General features: G+C 55.3%; 1 protein-coding gene across 2 annotated transcripts in view; it reads left to right on the forward strand.

Annotated features, from left to right (window-relative positions):
* Positions 1-21,951, forward strand: part of RNF213 (ring finger protein 213) — a 107,536-nt gene that overhangs the window by 25,723 nt on the left and 59,862 nt on the right. For both annotated transcript variants that reach the window (XM_047832190.1, XM_047832191.1), the window contains 12 exons: positions 1,216-1,499; positions 2,853-3,109; positions 5,416-5,613; positions 7,716-7,938; positions 8,463-8,518; positions 9,258-9,411; positions 12,283-12,456; positions 14,860-14,949; positions 16,103-16,225; positions 18,852-19,032; positions 20,566-20,739; positions 21,582-21,728. In XM_047832190.1, the coding sequence (XP_047688146.1) occupies positions 1,216-1,499; positions 2,853-3,109; positions 5,416-5,613; positions 7,716-7,938; positions 8,463-8,518; positions 9,258-9,411; positions 12,283-12,456; positions 14,860-14,949; positions 16,103-16,225; positions 18,852-19,032; positions 20,566-20,739; positions 21,582-21,728 (2,061 nt within the window). The remainder of the gene's footprint in view (positions 1-1,215; positions 1,500-2,852; positions 3,110-5,415; positions 5,614-7,715; positions 7,939-8,462; positions 8,519-9,257; positions 9,412-12,282; positions 12,457-14,859; positions 14,950-16,102; positions 16,226-18,851; positions 19,033-20,565; positions 20,740-21,581; positions 21,729-21,951) is intronic.

Consider the following 21,951-nt stretch of genomic DNA (forward strand, 5'->3'; position numbering starts at 1 on the left):
TTTTCTGACTTTTGTATTTTCTTTCTCTTTTCTCTAGCGGGTTGGAACTTAAACATTTCTTCTGGTAGATTCTGAGAGACGGAGACCACTGATGTCCCTCCCTGCCCCACCGTCCCAGGGTCCAGGGTGCCCCTTGCTCTCCACATTGCGGGCCTGACCAGGCCTGCAGCTCTCCCCTTACCTTCTGTCTGAGGCGTTCTTGAACAACTGAGGGACCCACCGTGTCCCCAGCATGGGCCCACGTGGGCCTCTGGCTGGTGGGACGCAGAGAGCAGGAAAACCACTTATTCCAGGGACTAATTTCAAGTCCTCGCCAGGCTGGGATGGAGTGGGGGCGGGGTGAGCGGGGACCCCCATGCAGACCGCGGGAGGCACGGAGGACCTGCTCTTCCAGAGACTTCTACATTCTGCATCTGGTCACACGAGGAGCAGCCATGCACTCAGCCCTTGCCCTGCGTCGGGCCCTGCGTCCAGGGCGCCGTCTAGTCTGTCGTGGGGCCCGCACTGTCCTTCATGGGGCGGGCATCGTGGTTCCCAGTACAGAAGAAATAGCGCTTGCCTGGAGTGACTTAGCCAGATAGTGCTCAAGGGCCGGTGACTGTGGTTTCGGGATCAAGTTCTCAACCGCTGTGTGATCATTTTCTTTTTTTTTTTTTTTTTAATTTTTTTTTTAACGTTTTATTTATTTTTGAGACCCAGAGAGACAGGGCATGAACGGGGAAGGGGCAGAAAGAGAGGGAGACACAGAATCAGAAGCAGGCTCCAGGTTCTGAGCCTTCAGCCCAGAGCCTGACGCGGGGCTTGAACTCACGGACCTCGAGATCGTGACCTGAGCTGAAGTCGGACGCTTAACCGACTGAGCCACCCAGGCGCCCCAAGTGTGTGATCATTTTCTAAGGAGCTCATGTACGAAGCGTGCTGAGCCAGCTGGTTCAATCAAAGGTGTTTCAGATAGATTCCGAACGGCTGCATCGTGTGCCCTCGGGCCCCCCTCTGATCACCTCGGGGCGACTAGGGTGTCCGTCCTACACACAGCTGTCCCCCACCTGGGCCCAGCTCCCGGCTGGGTATCCGTGGGCAGGTGCACCCGTGCGCGACCCGGCTGCCTTCCCTTCCTTTGCCTCGTCCGTCGGGCGCCAGCCTCCCAGGGAGGGGCGTCTAGGTCAGCGTGTTCGGACGGTCTGCCCTACGGCGTCTTCCTTCTTTTGCTCTTAGAGTGGCACCAGTACGATGATATAGTTTGCATGAAGCCCCCGGGGCTGATTCAGAGGGTGATGGACCATTTGACAGACGGCACCAGGAGGGAGCTGGTGCGGGGGAAGCAGCTCGCCGCCACCATCATGTTGGACACCATCTTCAGCATCCTGCAGATCTGGGACGCCATCAACATAAACAGCTTTTTCACCCAGTTCCAGCAGTTTTATTCTGTCGTGAGAGTGCCCATGATCTACGAAGGCCGTGAGCAGCCCTGGAGTGCTCTGCAGTACAACGAGAACGAGGTACCAGGTGTCCCGGGTGTCCCCAGTGGCTGTCTTCCCCTTCTGGGCGGTCAGCTCCCCCCTCCCCCACTTCTTACCGGCCAGGAGCTGCCCTGAGGAGCAGGTGCAGGCAGAAGGACCTACCTCAACTTCCCACCTCTCCAAGCACCGCTGCCTGGGGATTTTCTTCCTCCTTCACCCCATCCACTTCCCCGCCGGGCCCCACCCTTCCTCCACACCTGGCTCTGCCCCTCCTGGCCCCACCCCTCCTCCCCCTCTGGCTCCACCCCTCCTCCCCACCTGGCCCCACCTCCTGCACTGGCCCCACCCCACCTCCCCCTCTGGCCCCACCCCTACTCCAACCTGGCCCCACCCTTCCTCCATACCTGGCTCTGCCCCTCCTGGCCCCACCCCTCCTCCCCCTCTGGCCCCACCCTTCCTCCACACCTGGCTCTGCCCCTCCTGGCCCCACCCCTCCTCCCCCTCTGGCCCCACCCCTACTCCAACCTGGCCCCACCCTTCCTCTACACCTGGCCCCACCCCTTCACCACACCTGGCCCCACCCTTCCTCCACACCTGGCTCTGCCCTCCTGGCCCCACCCCTCCTCCCCCTCTGGCCCCACCCCTCCTCCACACCTGGCCCCACCCCTTCACCACACCTGGCCCCACCCTTCCTCCACACCTGGCTCTGCCCTCCTGGCCCCACCCCTCCTCCCCCTCTGGCCCCACCCTTCCTCCACACCTGGCTCTGCCCCTCCTGGCCCCACCCCTCCTCCCCACCTGGCCCCACCTCCTGCACTGGCCCCACCCCTCCTCACCTGGCCCCACCCCTCCTCCCCCTCCGGCCCCACCCCTACTCCAACCTGGCCCCACCCTTCCTCCACACCTGGCTCTGCCCTCCTGGCCCCACCCCTCCTCCCCCTCTGGCCCCACCCCTCCTCCACACCTAGCACCACCTCCTCACCTGGTCCCACCTCCTCACCTGGCCTCTGGCAGAGCGGAAAGAAGGACTGGGAACCCTTCTCCGTCACCCGTCCCCCCGCGTTGTGGGAGGGCCCTGGCAGTTTTGAGACCTGTGGCCATGCCTGAGATGACAGTTGGGGCCTTGTAAGCGTGGGGGGCCCCTCCCCCATGCAGGGTTCGGGACTGCACCCTTGGTGGTGGCTCCCATCAAAGGCCCGGGGAAGTGGGGGTGCTCAGGGTCTGGTGAGGAGGCAGGGCAGTGGGGTCACCCCTCCATGGGGCTGTGTACGCCCTTCATAGGCCTTGGCCCCCCGCCCAGGTAGCATGGAACAGAGGGCGATGATGGGGCGGCTTTCACACCCCTGACACTCACAGCCCCACAGTTATGTCTTCCTTCCCTCCTGGGGTCAGGTGAGGAAAAACCTGTGGTGGTATTTGAAAAACCGGTCCGAGCCATTTCTGGAAAGAAGCGGGGACCTTCGGCCTGAAGACCACCCAGTGAGGAGCAGACTGAGAATGGGGCTGATCCTCCTGTTTTCGGTGGAAACATTTGACTTACCCATGCTGGAGGGTGACCTGTCCTGGCTCTGTAACCTCCTTTATTTGGACGCCTGTTCGCCTGGCGACCTTCACCGCGACCTCAGCCACATTTTTGAAACACGTCTGAGGTATTGTGTGTGTGTGTGTGTGTGTGTGTGCGTGCGTGCGTGTGTAGGTGTGCGTCCAGGAAAGAAAGACTGCCCGTGATTTTACACATCCGTCACGTCAGTGTTTATTTGTCTAGATTTTTTCCTCACGTATGTATTGTCTTCACTTTCATTACTTTTCTACTGGAATATCTTGCTTTTTTTTTTTTTAATGTTTGTTTATTTTTGAGAGACAGAGAGAGACAGAGTGTGAGCGAGGGAGGGGCAGAGAGAGAGAAAGACAGAGAACCTGAAGAGGCTCCAGGTCCTGAGCCGTCAGCACAGAGCCCTACGCGGGGCTCGAACTCACAAGCGGCAAGATCATGACCTGAGCCGAAGTCGGACGCTCAACCGACCGAGCCACCCAGGCGCCCCTGGAATATCTTGCTTTTGAGAAGCTTTCTGGTGTATCACGCCTTACTGTCGACGCAAATGAAACTTTTTTTCAAATTAAAAGGAAACGGGGCGCCTGCCTGGTTCAGTCTGTGGAACCTTGATCTCAGGTTTGAGTTCCAGCCCCACATTGGGTGCAGGGTTTCCTTAAAAATAAAATCTTAAAAAAACAAAAGAGGGAAAGCATTTTATTCGAGCCCATGTTCCACCATGAGAGCACGTGTGCCCCCAGGAAAGAATGTGGTGTAGGGTTATGTGTGTTTTTTTACATGAAGAGTTACAGATCATCAAGACAGTCCGGAAAGTTACAGACTTTATGTGTTTAGTATGTGCAAGACTTAAGGGAACCGGGAGGTGTTTTTTTTTCTTTTTTCTTATTTTTATGTTTGGAATGCTCTTTTCTGGTTACTTATTTATTTTTTTTTAATTTTTTTTTTCAACGTTTATTTATTTTTGGGACAGAGAGAGACAGAGCATGAACGGGGGAGGGGCAGAGAGAGAGGGAAACATAGAATCGGAAACAGGCTCCAGGCTCTGAGCCATCAGCCCAGAGCCTGACGCGGGGCTCGAACTCACGGACCGCGAGATCGTGACCTGGCTGAAGTCAGACGCTTAACTGACTGCGCCACCCAGGCGCCCCTCTTTTCTGGTTATTTAAAAGCAAAGATTTTTTAATGTTTATTTATTTTCAAGAGACAGAGTGCTAGCGGGGGAGGGGCAGAGAGAGAGGGAGACACGGAATCCGAAGCAGGCTCCAGGCTCTGAGCTGTCAGCCCAGAGCCCGAGGCGGGGCTCGAACCCACACACTGTGAGATCATGACCTGAACCGAAGTCGGACGCCTAACTGACTGAGCCCTCCAGGCGCCCCTGGTTATTTATTTACTTACTTTAAAAGCCAACGAACATTGTGTGCTGGGGGCAGAAACAGGGCCAGGCTTTGAGTTTTGCCGAGTCATGTTGAATGTGGTAAATGCCACAGGGTAGCTTCCCAGGGAGCCCAGGAGCTGTGTCCACGAGCACGGAAACTTGAGAATTTCCTTTATCAGCCCTGCATGCATGTGTTTGAGAGGTTGGGGTTCGAAGATTGATTGCAGGGCTCGCCTCAAGGTCATCTGCGGAAGCGATGGGGGTGTTCCCCCTGCAGCCTCTGTGGCCACATGTTCAGTTTCGGACACACAAGGGTCCGCTGTGCTGGGCCAAGGGTGCTCTCGGTGTGGAGGCTCCGGCCTGGCCCGAAGGAGCTTGCTTCTCCCTGGGTGGCGGGGGCCACCTCGGTGCCCTCGATTACAGAGCGCTCCTGCAAGGTCTTCTCCGCGGCTCTGCGCATGGAGCTTGCGGGGAACGGAAGGTGGGCTTCCTTGAACGATGCGTCTTATCAGGACATCTGCTTCTCGGTTTTACAAACTTGAGCTACCCAGTGCAGCTCTGCGTGTTTTAAGAGCCAGGCGTTGGTGACACACGTACAAAGTTTGTGCAAGGGCAAAGCTCAAAGAGCCGGCCAGCATCAGTATCTTGCGACCGTAGGGGGTGTGCCCTGTATCGTTTGCACGTTTCTCCTTGTGCTTACAGAGCGGCTTTATATGGCTTTGTATCTGGATTTACTGTAGCCGGAGGGTCTGGGCTCATAGATCACAGAGCTTTCCCAAACCTCTGTTCCCTCCACTGTCAGGGAGGATGGTCGGTCGCTACAGGGCTTCAGTGAGAGCCTGATGCCGGGATGGGTGGGTGCCAGGGGTGAGCCCCTACGTCCCTGGCAACCATATTTCTCCCGGGGCTGGTCGCTCTTCTCGGCCACCCCTGTGTTCTCCTGCTTCTTGTGCGAGGGGTCATCAGACCCCCCAGGGCAAGCCACTGGCCATCCTCAGCTCGCTGTGGGCTCTCTGTTCCCTTCCCAGGTGGCGGGTATTCCTGGTCAACCTTTGCCGACAGTGCATAGAGAAGGCGGTCGACCTCTGGGTGCTCACCCTGCCTGTCCTGCACCACTGCGTGGCACCAACCCCTCAAGGAAAGGACTCCAGGATACAGCCTGAAGACACCTGGGCGGCTCTGGAAGGAATCCCCTTCTCGGAGTTCCGGGAAAAAAAGGCAGATCGGTAAGTTGGAGAGCCACACTTGTGTCTGTAAGTCTTGGGATGACAGCTGTGCTTCTAGAACCTTCGATAGGCTCCCCTGTGCACACATTCCTGCTTCGGGCAACACTTCTTTTAAAATGACTTCTTCGGGGGCACCTGCGTGGTTCAGTCGGGTAAGCGTCCAACTCTTGGCTCCTGCTTAGGTCGTGACCTCACAGTGCATGGGATCGAGACCCACGTCGGGCTCCCCGCTGACAGCTCAGAGCCTGCTTAGGATTCTCTCTCTCTGTCTCTCTCCCCTTGGAGCATGCTTGCTGGTGTGCTCTCTTAAACATGAAAAAGCTTTTTAAAAAAAGATTAATTATATGTATTTTAAATACCCTTCAGTGGTGTATAAACTGTCTAGAAGAAATTCAGTTGCTAACAATGGAAAATGACAAACACCAGCCTTGGTCTTAAAGATCTTGTCTTTCAGGCAGACACGGCCTTTAGTGGGTCACGAACCTTTATCAGATGTTCTTTGTAGCCCTTCTGTGACTTCTGTGGCACCTGGCTTTATGTGCCTTCCAGCTGTCCCCTTCTGGGGTGTCTCCAGTACAGTGTCACCTTATAATGTCATAATTTAAGGACCTTCACTGGGTCCACTTGGACTGTTTGATGTGGAGCATTTACTTACTCGCTCATCAAGATGCTTCATTCGTAAGTCACTGCAGCCCCTGTAGAAGACAGTATGGAGGTTCCTTAAAAAGTTCACGGTGGAGGGGCGCCTGGGGGGCTCAGTAGTCAGCTGGGCGTCCGACTTCGGCTCAGGTCACGATGTCGCGGTCTGTGAGTTTGAGCCCCGTGTCGGGCTCTGTGCTGACGGCTCAGAGCCTGGAGCCTGCTTCGGATTCTGTGTCTCCCTCTCCCTTGGCCCTCCCCCACTCATGCTCTGTCTCTCTCTCTGTCTCTCAAAAATAAACATTAAAAAAAGAAATTAAAAAAAAAAAGTTGACAGTGGAACCACCATACGATCCCACAGTCTCACTTGTGGGCGTCTGCCCCACGGAGACGACATCAGGATCTCAGAGATGCACGTGTGCCCCCATGTCCACTCCAGCAATATTCACAATAGCCACAGCGTGGGGACAGCCTAGTGCCCACCGATGAGCGGATAAAAAAGTTGGGAGATACGCCCAGTCACACACACACAAATTTCCGGGTAGAAGGTGAAGAAGTTTTGGGAGCCCGCTCTACGGCCTGGTGAGTGTAGTTGGTGGGAGTGTATTAGACAGGCTTCCGTGTCGCTAAGAGAGTAGATCTTCACTGTTCTCAGCACAACAAAGAAATCGTAACTATGTGACTTGATGCAGGTGCTGGGTAGAGCCAAGGCGGTCAGTGTATAAATGTGTCAAATCAACACACTCCACACCTGGCACACAAGGGCTCCAAGCCACTTAGAGCTCCATAAAGCTGGAAACAGTGCTTAATTCTTAGTGCAATTTCTTGCCGTGGTAAAAAGAGACACGTCCTATAATTTGGCTTTTTAATCATTTTCAGCGTAGGTCAGCGGCATCCCACAAACTCACACGGGTATGCCGCCCCGGCCAGAGCTTTCTCCTTGTTCCCACGTTGAAACTCTGTCCCTGTTAGGCAACGACTCTGTTTCCTCTGCCCGCACCTGGTAAGGCCCGTCCTGCTGTCTGTCTCCGTGCATTTGCACACGCCAGGGACCTCTCGTCAGTGGAATCAGCATGTTTGTCCTTTGGAGACGGGCTGGTTTCACTCAGCGTCGTATCTTCAACTTTCATCCGCTTTGGTGAATTCTTTTCTTTTTTTTAGTGTTTATTTTTGAGAGAGAGAGAGCGAGCTTGAGCGAGGGAGGGGCAGAGAGAGAAGGAGACAAAGAATCGGAAGCAGGCTCCAGGCTCCGAGCGGTCAGCACAGAGCCCGACGCGGGGCTCCAGCTCGCGAACTGCGTGATCATGACCTGAGCCAAAGTCGGACGCTTCACTGACTGAGCCACCCAGGCGCCCCGACGTTTAAATTATTTTTGAAGTTTGGACTTTATAAGTCTCTTCTGACATTACTTAACTCCGTCTGTGTTTGCCGATCTCACTGCTGCTCCTTCTCTGTCCCTACAGGAGTCACTTAGTTCAGCTCATGGGAAAGGAAAGGCATTTGCTGAACGTAGATGAGTTTCTCTTCCGGTCCTGGTTCAGTCTGCTGCCCCTGCGCAACCTGGTTCACTATATGGAGAACTTCATGGACCATCTGAGCGTCTTCCCCACTTGCGTCCTGGACTGCCTTCTGGGGACGTGGTACCGGCTTCAAAGGCTTACAAAACTCTCCTTCAGCGACTTCGAGGTCTGTTGTCCAGAGCAGGCTCTTGAGACGCTTAGCAAAAGCAGATCAGAAGCGAGACGTTCAGAGCCTGTGATTCTTCTCTTCTGCGGTCCTGGCAGGACGAAACGCTTAGAAGCCAGAGGCCCGGGTGGGGTGGCTCTTTGCCAGGGCTATGGGGCCGCTCTGATGGCAGTTCCTCTGCTTCCGGAGAGTTCCCGAAAGCCGCGGCCGGGAGGCGTTCAGGCTGTGCAGTATGGGCGGGCGGACGGGGTCGGGGCTCCCCCGCGTGCCGCTCTGTCACAGCTGCTCCCTCCTTTCCCGTTTTGGGGGGCGCGGGAAATGGTCCAATTTTAAATCCTGAACTTCCCTTGTGAGACGATAGAAGATTGGTTCTCGAGTACCTTAAAACTCGTTGGTAGCAAGCAAGAAAGGAATCCATTGTTCTGCTCTATTCACGTCGGGTTTTCTGGGTTCTGTCTTCGCGAACGCGGTGGCGTCACTTTGACTGTCCTGTTTTGTTTTGTTTTTTTTCTTGGCCACCCCAGAACACCGAGAACACGTTTCAAATGTTGCTCCACCTCCTGGACATTTATCAGGACAGGTAAGTGGGAAAAGCGAAATGCGGACTTTCTCCTGCACGAGGTCACCCCCCACTGACCGCGGGATCAGAAGGTCCTCACCCACCGCCTTTTTGAGCTGTCAGTGCTCTTTTCTCCCCCACGTTGTCTTCCATCCGTATCCAAACGATCACCGCATCGCATATCCATGCTCGTGTTCCGCATTTCTTTAACATCTGGTCTCTGCATGGTTTCTTGCAAGTTGGGCCAGCTGACTACACGGAAACACACACGTGGGGCGTCAGGTGTTTCCTGAATTCTCGGGACACTTGCGGTATCGCCTCCCCTGGATTCTTAGGGTGTTCAGGGTGGGGGCGTCAGATCGCCATTCATGTCAGGCCCCAGTGGCCCCAGGACCTCCCCCGAGCCAGTCACAGAAGCACCCTCACAGTGCCTCTCATGTCACCTGCTGCTCCTCGCCCCCGTTGGCTCTGGCCACGTGCCAGCCAGGGACGACGGGGCCTGGTCCCCACAGAGCTGGAAGAGTCTCCATCCACCGTACGTGTTCTGGCACTGTCTTCGCTCCCTCTCTCCCTGTACCCTTCTGATTTTTTTTTCAAATTTACGTAGTACCTTAACCTGCGGTGACACACATCCCTAGCTTTTTTTTTTGCCTCACTCGTAGGGATTTGGAAGGGAAGGAACGCATCACGGTTAATGGGTACTGTTGTCTCATTTCTCCTAAATTACTTCAACGATTTCTCTTAACTCTTTGCGGGGTAGGATTCTTGAGGAGCCCTTGGTACAGTCCTACTTGACTGTGTGCCTGAAACTTCACGAAACTATCTGCAGAATCACCAAAGACCCAAAGTTTTATGAGCTGCCTGCCTTATCTGCCGAGATTGTTCGCAGAATTATTATACTTAAATCTCTAGTGGTAAGTGGAACCCACACACACCGTGTCGCACCCACGATAACTGGAATTTCGAGCGGCCTCAATTCCAGGAGGGAGATCGGCTGGCTCTAGGATTGCTAGAGGGCCACAGAATGTGTGACAGCGTCCTCAGAATGTACGTTGGGCACCTGCCCTGTGCCGGGTTCTGTTCTGTGCACTGAGGATGTTTTGGTGAGCTGGCGTCTGCACCCTTACCCTCCGCGGGCTTCCACTGGAGGGAGGGAAGGAGGCAGGCAGTGCAGGGGTTAACTCCAGAGCCATGCGGATGTGCGCCCAGAACGCACGTCCGGGCGTGGTCTTTCCCACTTGACCTCGTTTCCTGCACACTAGTACCTAACTACAGCGGCCAAGTGCACGCACCCAACAGGCACACCTCCACGCCTCTGCACACAGGTGCGCGCCCTTGCGCCCCCTCCAGGATCGAGCTGTAGGGAGACCCCGGCGCCCTGTCCCCTCTCCCGCTGCACGCCTCCCAGAGGGAGCCCTCTTCTGTTTCCTGCCGCCCAAGATGAGCTTTGCCCATCTTCGCACACTCTGCTTCATGTGCCTGCTTGTTTCACTCACCCCTGCATGTCTGGGACTCACACCCCTCCCTGCTCGTGGCAGAACTTTCTTCCTTTCTCTGCATTGTACTCTTAGTACACTTGAGATCCTGGGCATCACCCTGCAGGTGATATGAGACTTTATGTTCAGACTGACCGTTTGCTTGCTAACCGGAGTAGGAGCCAGAGCTGAGATGTTAGCGACGTACAAGAATTCGCGTGTGTTTTAACTTTATTCTTTTAATTTTTCTTCTCTCGAATACCAGAGACACATTTTAAGATAAACGTTGGTAAGATGATTCTGCTGTAACCGCTGTTGTTTAAACTTTAATCACGGGCAGGTGTCCACTTCCATAAACGTACGCGAAAATACGTATATACGTTTTCCCGCAGAGAAAGCTCTTATGTGGTGGTTGGACTCTCAGACCGGTGTAATCTACAATATGGTGAAAATATTCTACCTCAGCCATAGAAACAAAAAGCTTGGCAAAACTGAACTCAAAAATGTATGATCAGTTTTTAACAAGCTTTTGGGTGGGTCCTGACACAGGGGGTTAAGTGCATTGATGGGACACCAGATGCAGAAAGGCCAGGGGTGTGGGAATGCTTCAGACTAGTGCTCGGCCTTGGGCTGTCCACATCCTGCCCGTCTCTGCCCGGCCCTGTGTCCGGTGTAGGTGATGGAAAAGAGAAAGGGGGCCTCGTGGGGGGCACCCAGGGAACGTGTAAGTGTGGCACAGGTGACAGGCAGTAGGCTGGAGTGTCCATAAGGTGCCGTGGGAACCGAGGGCAGGGCTGGGGTTCCTACGATGAGTGAAGAGCCCCCACAGGGTCGGGGAGGAGGAAACTTGCTGTTCTCAAAGGCCCACAGGGAGTGGAGTGTGGCTGGAGATGCAGCCAAGGTGTAGAGAAGGCCAGATCACAGGGCAGGCAGGCACACCATGCTTGAGCTTCTGGATTGTTCTAGTAGGTGCTGTGCCATTCGGGGATTTCAGGCAAGGGCGGGTGTGTCCCAATTTTCAGCTGAGAACCGTGGCGCCCACTTGGCATCCACTGATTCGGCGCTGGCCGGGTGGGCCTCCTCCCTCCCCGTCTTTACGGACAGAGTCCCCTCCTGCCCTAGGCTGGGTACAGTCCCCTTCATGTGCCCAGAGAACACCTGGCATTTTCCCCACTAGGCACCTACGTGCTTAGCGAGCAGATGCTTGCCTGTCTGTCTGTCTGTCTGTCTGTGAGCCGTTGCCCGCTCCTCCACAGCATCAGCTTGCAGGGCAGGAACCCAATCTGCTTGGTCACCGGGCGGGGGGGGGCATGTGGTGGCTCTCAGGGAGCCCCCCGGAGGGCGGAGTGACAGCTGATCCAGGTGTGGGTCCTGTCACTTACACTGACCTTGCGGGGCACTGCCGAAGCACAGAGGCTAGCGCTGAGCTGAGAGGGCCTTCCTGGGGCTTCGGGGCATGGCCTCTGCTGAGGTGAGGCTCCGTGCCCATCTGCTTCATGTAGATGTCCAGGTGGGGGAGAGGCAGCACCAGAGCCCGGACCCCAGCGCCAGAGCCCATGACCCCAGGGCCAGAGTCCAGACTCCAGGGCCAGGGCCCGTGACCCCAGGGCCAGGGCCCGGACCCCAGTGCCAGAGCCCGTGACCCCAGGGCCAGAGTCCAGACTCCAGGGCCAGGGCCCGTGACCCCAGGGCCAGGGCCCGGACCCCAGTGCCAGAGCCCGGACCCCGGGGCCAGAGCCTGTTACAAGGGCCAGATCCCAAGAGCTCAGGGCCAGGGCCCATGACCCCAGGGCCAGAGCCCGGACCCCAGGGAGAAAGGGTTTTTCGGAGTAGGGGAAACCTCGTGGGAAAAAAATGTGGATGGAAGCGGCCTCGGGTTTACCTCTGTCCAAGGAGCAGGGGTCTGCGTGGTGCACCAGTGGGGGCGTCTCTGGGCTGCTGGAGGCTCTGCCACTGGGCACGTCCTCTCCCAGCCAGTCTGGAGAAGGCGGCCTGGTGTGGCCTGCTCACTGGTAAGGCGGAGTCCCCCCGTGCTGTCGCTGCACTGGGGGGGGTTCACAGGGACAGAAGGCTTATCCTTCCCAAGCCCCCTGCTTTGCCCGAGCCGCCCACTCGCAGAGCAAAGCCACAGAGTCCCGTGAAATCGAAGCGCCTTGAAACGTAGGCGAGGCTGAGGTCTCGAACGCGCTCATGTGACTCCGATGTGGCTGGTTCTCGAGCACCTGCCACGGATCGGGAAGGGGGAGTGGCGTCTCCAGAAAGTCCCGAGTCATGGTGCGGGGACCCTTACGCGCCCTCTCTCTCCCTCAGCAGCCGGATTCAGCTGAAGGCCCAGGAAAGGAGACCGGGAAGAAGAACTCCGTGAAAACGGTCTTCCAGGGGACGGTCGCCAAGACCAGAGCTTGGCTTCAGAGCATTTTTCAGGAGAGCATGTTCTTCAACTACTGGTCGCAGGTCACGTTCAGATACCGGGAGGAAATCAAGGTGAGCTGTGTGGGGCCAAGGCACTGACGCGGCACGCTGGCCCCGTGCTCTGTCCCAGGATGCACGGCCAGGGCTGGTCGTGCTGCCCACGGTCCACCTGGTGGGGTCTACCGTGGCTCCCCCCCCCCCCCCCCCCCCGCCACAGGCCCCGGGGGAAGGTGCTGAGACGCGGGGCCTTCGGGGAGAGGGCTCCCTTTCAGCAAGGATGCTGGCAGGCGGTTTGGCTGGAAAAGGCAGGAAAAGGCAAGAGTTACTTGAAGGGGAAACTGGGCAGAATAATCCCCGAAGCGTTAAGAATGAGTGAAGGGTGGCTTATGGTCCATTGACACGAGAGGATTCTCAGTTAAATGTAGTAATTAATAATGGTAAGATAATACTGATTAAAATGTAGCCGAACATCTACTCCGAGGCAGGTGTGGCTGTTAGCCCCGTCTCACAGAAGAGGTGACGGGGTTGGGGGACATGACGAGAGAGTGGACCAAAGCGCGGGCAGCCCAGCCCCAGGGACTCCCCATCAGAGCCCCACAGCGGGCGAACCGGGCTGTGTTCTTGAAGACTGTAGCCAGCTGCCAGGACGCGGCTGTAGAGAAGGGATGAGCCACCCAACCGGATGGCCCCCTTCACCCCCTCGACCCAGATTTCAGCAGGTGCTTGCCTCCCAGGACACTTGAACGGGATAGTGGTAAAATCACACAGCTGACCCTGTGCGTGAACAGGGCTGGTGATGCTCGTATGTCTCAGACTTAACCCCTTCTCCACACGGAAGGGGGCATCAATCCAAATGCCTGGAGCACAGAAGTCCTATCACCCACCCTCAGAGGGACAGAGTCTGAGGTCAAAATGAAGAACACGCACGTCAACCTTGAGCTTTATTTAGAAATTTCGTTGTTGGTAGTGGGACGGGCGGAGCGCTTCTGGAGTTGTCTGTGTGGGCGCCGGGCACAGGGATTCGGAAGCCAGGCGTCTTTCTCACTGTGGCGAAGCAGACGTGGCAGAGGCCAGGGGCCCGTGGTATTGCTGTGAGCTCGTGACCTGGAGGGCTGGAGGGGCTCCCAGCTCTCTCCACTGAAAGGCCTGGAAGTCATGCCGGCCAGGCCCCTGAGCGTCGCGAGCACCCCCAGGCCTGGCTTTACCGTCCCCACTAAAAGATACCTGGGCTTCAGGCAGGACAGCTGGCCCCACAGCCTGACACCCCTGTGGTAGACATAGGGCTCGTGGCGGGGCTCGTGGCAGGCCAGCATCCCAGACCAGCTCCCGGGACAGTCGCTCGTTTAGCTCCTGGTACCCGGTGACACCGTTTCTGAGCTTTGGCAGCCGTACTGTGCCCGAGTAAGGCACGAACTCAAGGGGAACACGAGTTGGCCATACGTGGGCACTCCGTCGCATCTTTGTGATATTTCTGTAAGTCTAAAGTCATTCCACGTTTCTAGAAAAAAGGAAACAGAAGGTCGTCCGAAGGGACTACTAGCCGAATCTGGGACAGTTTGGTCATCCGGACGAGTAATGCTGGGACTGGACAACAGACAGCTCATTAATCCTTGAAACATGTTTACAGAAACAGAAAGGGGGGGGGGAGGAGAGAAAGAGAAGTTCCTCGTTTTATTGGAGAATGCAGCCAACGGAGGTGGAGGAAACCGCCGTGGTCACAACCTTCATCTGTAACACGGCGGTGATCGTGGACTCCGTCAGGATTCATCCACGAGTGCTGAACTCAGTGGGTGTGAGCGTTAGGAAGCGGGGTGTCGGGGATCTGCTTGTCCTCCTGGGAGAATTAGGAGTCAAGTCAGATCGAGAGACAGTCTACAGACAGAAGAATGGACGGCCTCCCCATCACCCCCGTCAGGGGACAGGGTCCCGCTAACACCAACCGCCCTGAGCGTGACGCTGGCACCGTGATCGTGTGGCAGAAGGTCCACGATGCCAGGAGATTCCTTCCCACGTGTTTAGAGGACCACGTGGCGTGGAGCCTGCACCTTCTCTCCCCGTGGTTCTGCAGAGAAAACGCTTCACGAAGGAGACAGAGAAAGCAGCTGTTAAATACCAACAACTGGGGAATCCAGTTGAAGGAACAGGGGTCTCACCGGGCCGTCCCTGCAACTTTTGTTTTATGTTCGGAGTTCCTTGAGCTAGAAGAGGAGACAGATACGTTCAGCTTAGAGCCCAGCTACACGGTAGGAGGAGCATCCCGGCTGCCTGGTCCTGTCGAAGCCCTTCCTTTCCAAAGACTGGGACGAGGATGGCTGCCCTGCCTCGCCACTGACACGGCTCACCGGTGACAGAGACGTGGTCAGAACCCAGGTGTCCCACGCCCCTGGAGCTGCCATAACAGTCTTTCCTTTCTCGTAGAATTCATCGTGGCCCTTGGTTGTCCTGCGGCTGTCACTGACATGAGGGCTTTTGCAGGTCTGGAGGCGGCTGGTGGAAATAAACTTCCCCGTGGAGTATGGCTGGAAGGAGTCGTTGATGGGGGACCTGGAAGGAAGAATCAAACAGGTAGCAGAAGTCGGGATGTTCTTTTCAGGAGCAAGTTGGTGAAGCCAGACCATTCGTAACATCCTGTAGATACGGAACGGTGCATTTCATGGGTAGTCCTGGTGTGCAAGGGGCGTGGGGTAGACCTGACCTTGCATTTAAAAAATTTTGTTAAATGTTTATTCATTTTTGAGAGAGAGAGAGAGAGAGAAAGAGGGCAGGGGAGGGGCAGAGAGAGAAGGAGGCACAGAATCTGAAACGGGCTCTGAGCTGTCAGCACAGAGCCCGATGAGGGGATTGAACCCATGAACCACGAGATCGTGACCTGAGTGAAGCCGGACGCTTAACCGACTGAGCCACCCGGGCACCTGTGACCTTGCATTTTTGATCCGGCCTTAATAGTTTGACCAAAGGTGATATTCCAGAGAAGAATGAGGGAAAGGGTCTTGCCTCCAGGGAAACCCTAGGTTTGTGGAGCAAAGTCCTCCCATGTGCAGATTGCTTGCTAATGGGACAGATTGCTTGCTAATGGGACAGATTGCTTGCTAATGGGACAGATTGCTTACTAACCCCAGTGGCAAAAATGGGGGAACAAAAGTGTTTTCATTTCTTTTTCTTTTTTCTTTTAGAGAGAGAGACACAGAATGCAAGCAGGGGAGAGGGAAGGAGGGGGAGGGAGGGAGAATCTCGAGCTTCATGCTTAGCTCTGCGCCCAGCGTGGAGCTCGATCCCACGACCCTGGGATCATGACCCGAGCCGAAATCAAGAGTCGGACGCTCAACGAACTGAGCCACCCAGGCGCCCCCATGTCTTTATTTTTAGTTAAAGCCTGTGACCCTAGGAAAATCAGGACTTGTTTTTACATGATACGAGAGTTTTATACGCCACGGTCTCAGGGGTCTTTTTAGGAAATTGGAAGCAAGGGGGAATCGCTTATTTTTCAAAGTTTCCCTGCTTCTGCAAGCTGCTGGGCCAGGGGCTTTTTCTGCAAAGCGGGAAGAGAGACGCTGCATCGCAGCCTCGTTCGTCTAATGGCTCCAGTTGGCGGGGCCAGGGGACATGGTCGGGGTGGGGTGTGAAGTAAACTCCTGGGGACCCGATGCAGTGTGGGGAAGGCAGGACAATCGGGGCGCTTTTATCGCACAAGCTCTCACACCGTCGCCCTGTGTCGCAGGAGAGGCCTCTCGTCCAGATCTCTGCCTTCTGCAGCACCCACTGGGATGCCATGGGGTTAGAAGACAGCGTGTCAAGATGCTTCGAGAAGTGTGTCATTGAAGCAGTGAGCGCGGCCTGCCAGGTGAACAGCCTCTCACCGCGTGGGAAACGCGTTTGGGTTCACGGCGGTCCTCTGCCATCATCAGCTCGGGGCCGTTCAGTGCCCGCAGGTTCTGAGCCCCGGCTGCCAGTGCAGACATGGGCACCGGGCATCCCCCTTCTAGCCTAGAGGGAGGGTCCTCAAATTCAGTACCCTTGACCCCGAGACGCCGCTCAGCCTCCTGCTACCACAGCTCACGCACCGCTCACGGGTGACCCTGAATCAAGCAGTCCGGTGCTGCGCCTGTACGTCCTTCTCATTGCCGCTGGATTGTCTCCTGTTTGTTTTTTTTGTTTTTAAGTTTTTTTGTAAGTTCATTTATTTTGAGAAAGAGAGAGTGCGCGCGAGCAGGGGAGGGGCAGAGGGAAGAGAGAGAGAATCCCAAGCAGGCTCCATGCTGTCAGCACAAATCCTGATGTGGGGCTCGAGCCCACAAACCATGAGATCATGACCTGAGCTGAAACCAAGAGCCGGACGCTTAACCGACTGAGCCAGCCAGGCGCCCCCGCTGCTGGCGGCTGGTCTTACCACCTGCTCACACTCGCTTAGCTCGTGTGCAGTAAGAGACCCCAAAGGCTGGCAGAACATTTATGGAAGAAGACGATGAGTTTGGAAAGATTCTGTCAGCTCACGTAGGGTTTTTTCTGCAGAGTGGGGAGAGATTCTGCCCCACCTCGCCCCTTCGGAACAGCCTCTCCCACTCTGTGTGTGGGTGAGCTTAGGGCTTTCTGTACATAAAATCGCATCGTATGCAGAGAGAAATGGTTTTACTTTTTCCTTGGCAATCTGGATGCCTTATATCTTGTTCTCCCTTCATTGGTGTGATTAGAGCCCCCAGTGCAGACGGGCCTTACTTCTCATCTCAGCGGGGACGCCCTCAGTCTTGTGCCTCTGAGCGTGTCGTCGGCTGTGGACTTTTCAGAGACGCCTTTCGTCAGCTTGAGGGCATTCCTTCTAGTCGAGAGTTTTTATCGTGGAAAGGCATTGGATGTCTGAACGCTTTCTGTGTCTGCTGAGACAACTGTACGAATTGTTTTCTCTGGATATGATGTAGCACATTAACAAATGTTCCGTGTTATGGGGCAACTGGGTGGCTCAGTTGGTTGAGTGTCCAACTTAAGCTCAGGTCATGGTCTCCCCATTCGTGAGTTTGAGCCTCGTATGGGGCTTTGCACTGACGGCTCAGAGCCTGCTTGGGATTCTCTCTCTCTGCCTCTCTCTCTCTCTCCCTCTCTCTCTCTCTCTCTCTCTCTCTCATTCAAAATAAATATATAAACTTACAAAAAAAAAAGCACAGATCTTTGGGGCACCTGTGTGGCTCAGTCGATTAAGCCTCTGAATCTTGATTTCAGCCTCGGGTTATAATCTCATGGTTGGGGAGTTCGAGCCCCACATCTGGCTCTGTGCTGATATCCCAGACCCTGCTTGGGATTCTCTCTCTCTCTCCCTTTCTGCCCCTCCCCTGCTTGCTCTCGCTCTCTCGCTCTCAAAAATAAATAAAACTTAAAAAAAAACCCACGAAAACAGGGGCGCCTGGGTGGCTTAGTTATTTGAGCATCCGACTTCGGCTCAGGTCATGAACTCGCGGTTTGGGAGTTCTAGCCCCATGTCGGGCTCTGCTGACAGCTCGGAGCCTGGAGCCTGCTTCGGATTCTGTGTCACCCTCTCTCTCTCTGCCCCTCCCTCGCTCGTGCTCTCTCTCTGTCTCTCAAAAATAAACATTAAAAAAAAAAAACCCACAAATGTTCTGTGTTAAACCAACCTTTCACCCCCGGGATAAACCCCACCCGGTCATGGTGTATAATCCTTTTTATATGTTGTTGGATACGGCTTTGCTTCATCCTTGTAAATATCAAAAAGTAGCTATTGTAAACGAATTCCTGCTTTTTTCCCAATTACCGGAACTTTTTATAAAAACTTTGAACCGGGGGGCGCCTGGGTGGTGCAGTCGGTTAAGCGTCCGACTTCAGCCAGGTCACGATCTTGCGGTCCGTGAGTTCGAGCCCCGCGTCGGGCTCTGGGCTGATGGCCCGGAGCCTGGAGCCTGTTTCCAATTCTGTGTCTCCCTCTCTCTCTGCCCCTCCCCCGTTCATGCTCTGTCTCTCTCTGTCCCAAAAATAAATTAAAAAAAAAAAAAAAAAACACAAAAACTTTGAACCGGAAGAAGGAGGATGTTCCATGTCTCTGTGGGGAATCGGAAGGAGGATTACAAAGTATGTGCTGAACGCGTTACAGTTGAGAATCATGGTTTAGGACAGGGTATGCGTATTAACAGCTTTCTCATACTATGTTTGGCATCCTTCCCGGGAAGTTCAGGAAACCCGCAGCAGGCCGCCGTGAGCCCGAGGAAACGGGTTGTGCCGTGCAGGTGCGTCTGTGTGTATTTTTTGCCTCTGTTTCTGCATCTCTGATGTTTGTCAGGTGAGGACACGGCATGCAGGGAAACAGAAATGCCCTAAGAAAAGGGAAGTATTTTCTTCTCTTGCTTTTTTTGAGGCTTTGTAAACCACAGAGGATTTCTGGAATGCTATTGAACGAGCGGTTGATTTACATCCTTCGAAGGCAAACCCTCCCGAGAAACCTCCCGCATTTCCCTCTCTTTGTTCAGTCTCAGACCAGCATTCTTGAAAGAATCTCCCATCACGACCTGCGGAAATTTGGCAGTCTTGTGTCGGCCGTGATCACCAAGTCCTGGCCAAGGAGCAACGGGCAAGCCGTGGATGACATGGATGGGGTGTTAACGCACCTGCTCACGTGGCCGGACGTCAAGCATCTCTTCAAGTTATACGGTATGTCCGTGGGGGGTGCAGGTGTGTCTGTCCCGTGTGCTTGTGTCTTCCTGAGCCCCGGGGCGGGGGACAGAGTATTAGACCTGATACTCGGGCGGGTTGATGTTCGACCAGGGAAGCAGACGGGAGGGAGGAACCCAGGAGGATCCGGGGTATCCTGCTCTGTGGCCCCCATTCCCTGGGTGCCTGCCATGCCCCAGCTTCACTGCCAGCGTAGGGTCCTTGAAACAGTCCCGAAAGATCCCCGTTCTTCAGGCGAGGAAGCCGAGGCGGGGGGCTCGTAGTGTGACTCACCCGAGGTCTCAAACATAAATACCAAGAACTAAAGTCCAAACCCAAGTGTGTCTGGCTCTAAAAACCACTCTCTGTTGTTCTGAGATCAGCGTCCACGTCGAAGCCGATGCTGACGACCTTTCACAACAAAATAAATACTGTCTGTTTCTTTGCTCCCACCCCACCCCCCCATGCCCCGGGTGTTCTGTGGTCAGAGAGGGGGAGATACGTATTGCCCAAAAAATGTCGTATTCAAGTTTATGTGTAAGTCATTAGGTTCAGATGTCGGGCAAGGGCACTGGATTTGGGACAAAAAAAATCCCAGTTGGAGGATTCGGAGTCTCTGTTACATCGGAGTCTTGCCTGTCAGTGCTGTTGTGTGCATAAAACGAGGGCGTTGATGGGGGCGTGGGTGGTTTCATGAGCCTTGTTAAAAGCCACTCACTTGGAAAGATTTCATTTGTGTCTTTTAAAATTAACGGACGCTTTTAGGGGCGCCTGGGTGGCTCAGTCGGTTAAGCATCTGACCTTGGCTCAGGTCACGATCTCACGGTTTATGAGTTCGAGCCTCGCGTCGGGCTCTGTGCTGACAGCTCGGAGCCTGGAGTTGCTTTGGTTTCTGTGTCTCCCTCTCTCTCTGCCCCTCCCCTGCTTGTGCTGTGTCTCTCTCTCAAAAATAAAGATTAAAAAAATAATTAGTAATAATTAAAAAAACTAAAACTAAAATAAATAAATAAAAATTCTGTCCTCTCACTTGAGCTTAAAACTCAAATCCCCATGTTTGCAAGAGAGCCAACCTGTGTAGAATATCAGACCCTCACATTGATGTGTCTCCGCAAAAACACCCCCTGCAAACCCTCCGGGTCACCCTCGCTGGGCACCCGCGCGTCCCTGGTGCAGGCCACTGTTCCGCTGCGCGGATTCTCAAGACGCGGGGCTTAAAGGAGACACTGGTTCCAGAACAACCCTCAGCATGCTGACGGGGGCTCAGGTTTTAAAAGCCAGAGAAGTGCGGCTCTCCTCTCCTGCCATGGCGGGAGTCACCTTTATGAGCGAGTTCGTTTGGGAAGCCTTCCAGAAAGCAGAATCGGGCTAAGGGAGAGACGCTTCTGGAGACACAGGGTGACCTTTGCTGGTCTCTCGTGCAGGTGCGGGCAGAATAGCAAGGAGGCCGCGGGGCAGCCCCGTGTCGTGCAGGGGCGGGGGGCGGGGGCGGGGGGCAGGCGCCTGCTCCTTTAGCTCTGTTCTCAACCTGCTCAGAAACCGATGAGAAGGTGCTAGCCAACGTGACAGAGGGCGGCAAGAAGCTGTTGGCCACCGCCGACTCCGTGTTCACGAAAGTTACCGAGGACCTCCTGGATGGCACTGTCCTGGTGGGACACTTGGAGCTCATCATGAAGCACACCAATCAGTTTCTCGACATCTGTCAGTTAAGTGAGTGTCAGCGGGACCGGACTTGAGGCTCCTGGACAGGGACCGCGGGTGTCCGCGTGTTTTGTAGAGGAGCGACCTACATCCTCCTACGATGAGGGGCTCTTCCTGTTGGTCAGCTGAGAGGGGACGGTTTCTAATCCTCAGGAAAATGGTGGGGAAGTGATGAAAGAATGGGCCGGTAAGATCGCCCTGTTTCTCTCCACGAGGCTGGGCCCGTGGGCGTGTGGGCAGCGTGGCTGTGCACGTAGCAGCCGCCGCGTCCCTCCCCACGGCCGTGACCTCAGAGCATCCTCAAAGGGAGCTGGCAGAGGGGCGCCCGGGTGGCTCAGTCGGTTGGGCGTCCGACTTCGGCTCGGGTCATGCTCTCACTGCTCGTGGGTTCGAGCCCCGCGTGGGGCTCTGGGCCGACAGCTCGGAGCCCGGAACCTGCTTCCGATTCCGTGCCTCCCTCTCTCTGCCCCTCCCGCGTTCGTGCTCTGTCTCTCTCTTGTCTCAAAAGTAAATAGACGTTGGGGCGCCTGGGTGGCACAGTCGGTTAGGCGTCCGACTTCAGCTCAGGTCACGATCTCGCGGTCTGTGAGTTCGAGCCCCGCGTCGGGCTCTGGGCTGATGGCTCAGAGCTTGGAGCCTGTTTCCAATTCTGTGTCTCCCTCTCTCTCTGCCCCTCCCCCGTTCATGCTCTGTCTCTCTCTGTCCCAAAAATAAATAAATGTTGAAAAATAAATAAATAAATAAATAAATAGACGTTAAAAACAAATCTAAAAGAGAAAGGGTTAGGGTTAGAGGGTTTTCGCGGAAAAGGATGCGCTTGCTGCTCCTACTGGGCTCCTCTCGTTTTCCAGGGAGAAAGTGCCTTTCACCCCAAGAGAAGCAGCGTGTAAAGGAAGTGTTGGAGTGGAGGAAGGAGGAGCTCAAGTTTCTGAAGAAAGAGAAGAAATGCGTCCACAGTCTTCTGAAGCTGTGCGGGGAGGTGAAGCACCTGGTGAAAGGTGACAGTCCGGGGAGCCCTCGTGGACCAAATGGAGGGTGTCCGGGGCAGGGGAGGGGGGGAGGGTCCGAGGGGACCATCCACACATGTCACGCAGCAGTGTCTACCTTGGAGGGGAGGCATTTCGTGACGCGTGCATTTTTAACCGCATCGCACGGGCCACCTTGGTCGTTTCGCTGTTTATCGCTGTGCCTCCGCATGACCTGCCTGAACACCCACCCGCT

The sequence above is a fragment of the Prionailurus viverrinus genome, chromosome E1 (genome assembly GCF_022837055.1).
Source record: "Prionailurus viverrinus isolate Anna chromosome E1, UM_Priviv_1.0, whole genome shotgun sequence".
Taxonomy (NCBI): domain Eukaryota; kingdom Metazoa; phylum Chordata; class Mammalia; order Carnivora; family Felidae; genus Prionailurus; species Prionailurus viverrinus.